Below are 8009 nucleotides of genomic sequence, written 5' to 3' on the forward strand. Positions count from 1 at the left end.
GGTAACACACAAACTAGTGTTTAACACGAACACAAACTAGTGTTTCACACTAACACAAACCCTTTAACCATTCTGTTTATGCTCATGAACTTCTGGGAAATCTATCACTTCTGCTACAAACGTCCATCGTCCACTCCCATCGCCCTCGAGCAGCTTTATTCACATGACTTTCTCAGCTGACAAACACCTGACGGTCTGTGTGTCTGACCAGTCACTCCACGGCCACTAGATGGCGCCAGATGAACTAAACAGTAAACGTACCGTTAGGACCAGAGTTCTGCCAATCCACTCTACCTGCAGAGAAATGTTAGTGGTTCTGCCAGAGCTGGTAGAGGAGCCAAAAATTGTACTCAAGTAAAAGTACTGTTACTTCAGAATAACATGACTCAAGTAGAAGTAAAAAGTAGTCATCCAAATAATTACTTGAGTAAAAGTAAAAAAGTATAAATAATCATCTTCAGGCAAATTAAATCAAATAAAATATAATATAATATAAATAAAATTAATAAAAAATAGCTTACATTAAAATAATAAAATAAAAAAATAATAATAATAAATAAAAATAAAAGTAAATTCAAGTACTTTAATAAATAATAAAATAAATCAAATAATAACATAAAAAAATAAATTAAGCACAAGTAGTACAAAATGTCAAGCCTTTGTACTTTTCTTTTTTAACCAGGCAGAACTAGAACAAACATGAACTCATAGAAACTCTGTGTGTGTTTGAGTCTGTGTAAATGTGACAAAACATGCAAAAACAAAAATTTTTCCCAAAGAATCACCCAGTGATGTCATGAGATTGATGCGTACGTGGATAAAAGGGATAAAAGAAAAGTAACAGCTCAACGTAGCCTAATGTAGCGGAGTAAGAGGAACAGTTTCTTCTTCACAAATCTACTCAAGTAAAAGTAAAAAGTATAGTGATTCAAAACTACTCCTAAAAGTACAACATTTCCCAAAACTTACTCAAGTAAATGTAACGGAGTAAATGTAACTCGTTACTACCACCTCTGGGTTCTGCGCATGTGCACAGTCGATTTTCAAAGTTTGCATCATTTCTTGCACGATGTAAAGTTGATAATATGGGATGTTGAGTATTTGATCCTTCAAAATACTCGACCCATGACATGAATCGCATTACATTTTGTGATCATTATATGATAAAGAGGAAAAAAAACAACAATTCTATGGCTTTATTTGATATTCATTCAGTCATTGGCCTTTATTTAACCAGTCAGTTCATTAAGAACACATTCTTATTTACAATAACAGCCTGGCAAGAGACAAGGACCACTTTGGGGGGGAAGGACGTGGTTTAGGGAGTAAAAAACAGTAAAATCGTAGCTCTACAAAAGGTAGAAAACCATTAGGGAGCATTTTCTGGCAAAGCAGCAGAAATTGGCAGAACACCGGAACTGTAAAAACAACAGTTACAATGCAATTCATCTCTCATTTTAGATCATAAACCTTAAATTATTTAAATATATTGCCTAATAGGTTTTTTCGTTGACTAAACAAGTCGAAATGTCGAAATTAATGTTGAAGTACAATTTCGATAAAAAAGCCAAGATATCGAGAAAAAAGTCGAAAAAAAAAGTTGAAATGTCGAGAAAAAAGTCGAAATGTCGAAATTAATGTTGAAGTACAATTTCGAGAAAAAAGTCAAAATGTTGAGAAAAAAGTCAAAATGTAGATTAAAAAAGTTGAAATTTCGAGAAAAAAGTAAAAATGTCAAGAACTAAGTTGTAATTTCGAGAAAAAAGTCGAGATGTCGAGATGTCGATAAAAAAGTCAAAATGTCGATAAAAAAATCGATATGTCGAGCAAAAAAGTTGAAATGTCGAGAAAAAAACAGTAAAATTGTGGCTCCACAAAAGGTACAAACCATTAGGGAGCATTTTTTGGCAAAGCAGCAGAAATTGGCAGAACACCGGAACTGTAAAAACAACAGTTACAATGCAATTCATCTCTCATTTTAGATCATAAACCTTAAATGATTTAAATATATTGCCTGATAGTTTTTTCGTTGACTAAGTGGTTGTTAGGAGAAACTCCTCGTCATGCTGAGACAGAAGGATTCATTGCTGATTTGTATTATGAAATATTCCATCTGCTGTAAGACAGAGTAAACCGTATTAACCGCTTACCCTTTTGTCATTTTTATCTTTACACTCCTGATACTTTCTGATTTTTGCTTTAAGAAGCAGTTTTTCTCAATTACATATTTGTAATAACCATAAAAATATGGCAATGCACGTCATGTGATGTGGAGATTGGGGAGGAAATTGAGCAGAGGGACACAATTTAAATGGGTGTGTATTATTTTATAGTTGTTTTGTTTTATTCAAAGATAATTGAAAGAAATGGTTACAAGACAAAAACAGCACAGCGCTTGTACTTTAGACTTTTCAAGAACTTTAAGGTCATGATCTCAGACGAATTTGACATGGAAATAAAAAGCAAAGCATCAACTACAGGACTGTCTCAGAAAATTAGAATATTGTGATAAATTTATTTTCTGTAATGCAATTAAAAAAAACAAAACAAAACAGTTTAAGATTAAGATTCCCAGAATATTCAAATTTTTGGAGATAGGATATTTGAGTTTTCTTAAGCTGTAAACCATGATCAGCAATATTAAAATAATAAAAGGCTTGCAATATTTCAGTTGATTTGTAATGAATCCAGAATGTATAACATTTGTGCATTACAGAAAATAAAGGACTTTATCACAATATTCTAATTTTCTGAGACAGTCCTGTATGCTGCTTTTTAAAGGTTCACATGATTTTTTTCTTTTTAGGCCTTAAATAATTTAAGGGCATTTTAGTCAAAGTGCAACAGAGAGATGGTTAAAAAAAACTCCTTTCAACCACATCTTTTTGGCTGCGTTTAGGCGGTGGAGTCAACATCTTTCTGTGTTGTTTCTGGTTTGAAAGCAGCGCTGCAGCTTCTTGAGTTTGGAAAATGCTGAAAAATGTGAAGTTTGGTGGAGTTAAAGATGTGAAGGCCGGATAGTCATTGATCTGAATTTGCGATGTCAAAATACCCAGCAAAAAAAGACTTGTGTGTGTGTAGTCAGTTTTAGAAATGAACATCAAGTCATTGCTAAAATGTTGATTATACCCGTCTGCCCATAAAAAGGAAAATGTCCTTTTATTTTGATGTCGGTTTGTGATTAAAACAGAAACCTTTTAAAAAGGAGTTAGGCCTGGCGAAAAATTTGATATTTAATAGTTTGCATTAATGGGCGTGGCCTAATGGCTCAACAGCGCCCCCTAGAAAACTTTGTGCCTCAAGCCCCACAATACGATTTGACGTACATGCACGAAAATCGGTACACACCTGTATCATGTCGCAACTTAAAGAAAAGTCTCTTGGCGCCATGGCCGAAACCGAACAGGAAGTCGGCCATTTTGAATTAATCGTGTCATTTTGGCGCAATTTATGCCATTTCTTCGGCCATTAATACGGCCCGAACCTTAACGTGCACCCAGGTGTGTTATACATCAAAATGTGCGTCTCCATCCTGCGACAACAAGCATTACTTTTCTCCGTCAAAAGCGTTACCGTGGCGACGTTAGATGCCAAAAAGCACGCCCCCCCCTTCATCTGATTGGTCCATATTTGATAGTTCCTATTTTCTGCCATAACTTTTTAATGGTTTGACATAAAGACTCGAGGGTGGTGTCATCAGACTTTGTTTTAAGTCCTTGAACATAATTGGTGCAAATTAGCCCCGCCCCTTCTTCTGATTGGTCGATATCTGATAGTTCCTACTTTCTGCCATAACTATTGAATGGTTTGATATAGAGTCGTGGGTGGTGTCATCCGCTAAATGTCCAGGCCTGAAGAATCTACATCAAGTCATACAAGCTTCCACTGCAGCCTGAACGTGCACAAGGGTGCGAGGGCCCGTTTAGGGCTGGGCGATATATCGATATATTTTCAAACGCGATATGGTACGAGACAATATCGTATATATCGATTTGTTAAAAAAAAAAAATTATTTTATTTTTTTTTAGGATTTTGATATAGCTTATTTTGTGACCAATTTACTTGAATGTTTTATTTGAGATTTGCACAAATGTTTTGTTATTTGTACAACTCTCAACCTCAGTGGAAAAGTCTGCCTGTTACTGTCTACATTGTATTAATTGCACAGTGTATTTTAATTTAATTGTTATGCAGGAAAGGGATATTTGTTTTATTTTATTCAAGAAGCATTTTTATTCTATATATGCAGGCAGTTTATTTTTATTTCATTTGTTTTATACATTTTGATATTGTGCAGACCTCTGTCAATAAAGGAACCTGTGAGACATTTGGCACGAGGCTTTGTATTAAAACTGACTGTTTTTTTAAGGGTTTACCTCAGAAAAAAAGATGCTATGCTATAATGCTTTGGGGGAAACCCCAATTATGGCACAGAAAAAATATCGATATATATCGAGTATCGCCATTCAGCTAGAAAATATCGAGATATGACTTTTGGTCCATATCGCCCAGCCCTAGGCCCGTTCATCACTGCTTGCAGCTTTAATTGACGGTTGTGTCTTTCTTTCCACAGGACTGAAGGTGAACCGGCTGGACATGTACGGGGAAAAGTACAAACCTTTCAAAGGCATCAAGTACATGACCAAGGCCGGGAAGTTCCAGGTCCGTACATAAAGACTGCTGCTCCGTGAACACTGGACCAAACCCCCGGGCGACTGCATGGACGGGTCTTTATGCATTCGCCTACCGAGGTTCACCCGCGTAAGATTGGAGGATCATTGTAGCAGTTTACAAACGGACTATTTCACACAGAAATAAAACCACTGTCGTCTGCTGGTTGAGAGCTCTGAGGGAGTGAGGAAAAGCTTGAGCCAAGTGTCCTAAATCATTTCTTTCTTTAACCAGGCCGAGCCCAGGACAACACAACCAGTATTTCTCCCCAATATCCACTGCTGTTTAGTGTTTTCAGAGTTAGTCAGAATTCAGTCCCAGCTTTTTATAAACTCTTATAAATCGATCAACATCCCGGGCTCCGTCTGACTCAAATGAATCTGGTTTTTCCACTGGAAGTTTGTCGACCGGTTCATTTGAGCAGATTATTGCATCGTGTGCTGAGCAGTTCATCATACGTGATGAAAGATTACTGCATGATGAAAATTCTGTTTTGTTACATCAAAGAATCTCTGCAAGCGACTACAAAAGTGTAACAACCGGGTAGCGCCTGAAATTGGGTCAGAAAATGGTTTAGGTGGATATGTTTCTTTCTCGTTCGTTCGTTCGTTCGTTTTTCTTTCTTTCGTTCGTTCGTTCGTTTTTCTTTCTTTCGTTCGTTCGTTCGTTTTTCTTTCTTTCTTTCTTTCGTTCGTTCGTTCGTTCGTTCGTTTGTTCGTTCGTTCGTTTTTCGTTCGTTCGTTTGTTCGTTTGTTCGTTTGTTCGTTCGTTCGTTTTTCTTTCTTTCGTTCGTTCGTTCGTTTTTCTTTCTTTCGTTCGTTCGTTCGTTTTTCTTTCTTTCTTTCTTTCTTTCGTTCGTTCGTTCGTTCGTTCGTTCGTTTGTTCGTTCGTTCGTTTTTCGTTCGTTCGTTTGTTCGTTTGTTCGTTCGTTCGTTCGTTCGTTTGTTCGTTTTTCTTTCTTTCGTTCGTTCGTTCGTTTTTCTTTCTTTCTTTCTTTCTTTCTTTCTTTCTTTCTTTCTTTCTTTCTTTCTTTCTTTCTTCCCACGTACGTTGTGCGTCGATTTAACGCAGAACCGCAGAACGGGAAAACAACAGGAATTTATCGTTTTTACAAAGGAATTCTTACCGTGGGGAATTTTTTTGACGGTTTTCGTGAACGATAAAGTATCGCCCATCCCTAGAGTGGGGGGGGAGGGACCCAGAGTTACAGATTTGAATGTTTTGAAGCTCCCGTGGTCCTGGACGCTGCACGTCGGTGCAGAGAGTCCTCACTGTTACTGCTAATCAGAATCAATCAGCTCCTCATCCCCCCGTTTTCCAAACACTTTTCCATTTAGTTTATGTTTACTCCTGTTTTCTTTTTTGTAATTGTTCAGTGGTCAGTCAGGAAATTTAAGTTCATGGTTTTTTTTTTTCTTTTCTTTTTCTGCAACCCTGGAGTTCAAACACTGACCAATGAGAACGCGACGATGAAACCGTCCTCAATCCTGCACTTTTCTTTTCCCCGCATCTGCTGGTACAAACGTTACTTTTTGGTGAGATAAATATAAATCGACAGAAGTTTTTGGAGATATTTATTTCCTTTTAAGGTTTCTGGGAGAAGTTCAGCTCACATGATGACTTGTTTTAATGAAATTTGAGTATTATTTATGAAATACATGATGAAGTACTGTCCTGTTTGGGTTTGTCTTGTTTTTTTTTTATTCTCAGTTTTGGGTTTTTTCTTTTTGTTTTTCACTGCGGTATTGGCGGACTTCAGGAAGAAAAGGTGTTTTTATGAGCAGGTTTTGTTTTAACCAGAATTGACCAGAGAAATAGTTGAATTTGCTGCTCTGAGCGTCTCCCTCATCAGCGGAGAAATGTGTAAAGAGCGTTTTTAATATGAACCTTGGTATCCTGAACGTTCCCATCGCAGCAGCTGATTGGACGAACCGGTACGTGTTAAGTGACTCATTCATTCCACCATGTCTGTTTAAATCGTCATATTTTGATTCTTCATGCAAAGTCCACTTAAAGGTCCATGGATGAGGCTCCTCCAAAGAAATGTTGAAGGTTTGAATTTTGTTTTTACGATATTTAGTTTGTGTCAGATTTACAGCCTCCAATGGAGAGTTTGTAGTGGTGAAAAGAATAAAGACTCTATGTGCTATTGTTGCCTAACAATTATTGGATGCGTGTCTATTGTAGTTTAAAGTTGAATATTAGTTCTATGATGAATTTTCAGGTTTTATTCCGTCTTTCCGAGAGGTTTCACTCAGATATTTGTGCTCAAACGGATCAGATACAGTTCATTAGTACTTAAACTGCAAAAACTCAAAGTCTTAACAAGAATATTTGTCTTATTTCTAGTTAAAATGTCTCATTTTTAGTCAAAGAAATCTCATTACACTTAAAACAAGAGTCATTACTGGGAAAAAACTACAATTTTCACCTGTTTCAAGTATATTTTCACTTAAAATAAGTAGAAGAATCTGCCAATGGAACAAGATTTTTTTGCTAGTAATGATAAGATAAATCTTGTTCCACTGGCAGATTTTTCTACTTATTTCAAGTGAAAATTTACTTGAAACAGGTGAAAATTGTCAAATTACAAGTTATTTTTCTGGTAATGACTCTTGTTTTAAGTGTAAATGAGACATTTTAACTGGAAATAAGACAAATATTCCTGGTAAGATTTTGAGTTTTTGCAGTGCATCACATCATGAGATGCTTCATTACAGAAGGAGATGCAGAGTACACTACATATTTCAGAAGTGTTGTTTGTTCAGTATAATTCAGCATAATGACGGCGACGACCTTCACCTATATTGAGATCGACTCGCGATTCATAGTGGCAGCTGCAGCCAGAAAGTTATCAACAGCCAACACGATACCTGACACCAACTCCAGAACTTTTATCTGGTAATAACACAGATTTATGCTGCAACTAAACTATACAGGACTGTCTCAGAAAATTAGAATATTGTGATAAATTTCTTTATTTTCTGTAATGCAAAAATGTCATACATTCTGGATTCATTACAAATCAACTGAAATATTGCAAGCCTTTTATTATTTTAATATTGCTGATTATGGCTTACAGCTTAAGAAAACTCAAATATCCTATCTCAAAAAATTTGAATATTCTGGGAATCTTAATCTTAAACTGTAAGCCATAATCAGCAATATTAAAATAATAAAAGGCTTGCAATATTTCAGTTGGTTTTTAATGAATCCAGAATGTATGACATTTTAGTTTTTTTAATTGCATTACAGAAAATAAAGAACTTTATCACAATATTCTAATTTTCTGAGACAGTCCTGTACATGCAGATGTTCCACTGGTGATTTAAGATGAA

At 36.0% G+C, this 8009-nt stretch overlaps 1 protein-coding gene across 1 annotated transcript in view; it reads left to right on the plus strand.

Moving 5' to 3' along the window:
• The window catches only part of ap3m2 (adaptor related protein complex 3 subunit mu 2), a 23248-nt gene extending 17986 nt beyond the window's left edge, over nucleotides 1-5262 (plus strand). Inside the window, exons 8-9 of the mRNA XM_061729798.1 lie at nucleotide 1; nucleotides 4574-5262. The exon at nucleotide 1 is cut by the window's left edge and continues 144 nt beyond it. Of these exons, the coding sequence (XP_061585782.1) occupies nucleotide 1; nucleotides 4574-4674 (102 nt within the window). The 3' untranslated portion in view covers nucleotides 4675-5262. The remainder of the gene's footprint in view (nucleotides 2-4573) is intronic.
• The last annotated feature ends 2747 nt before the right edge of the window (nucleotides 5263-8009 follow it).

This window comes from Cololabis saira, chromosome 9, assembly GCF_033807715.1.
Source record: "Cololabis saira isolate AMF1-May2022 chromosome 9, fColSai1.1, whole genome shotgun sequence".
Classification (NCBI taxonomy): domain Eukaryota; kingdom Metazoa; phylum Chordata; class Actinopteri; order Beloniformes; family Belonidae; genus Cololabis; species Cololabis saira.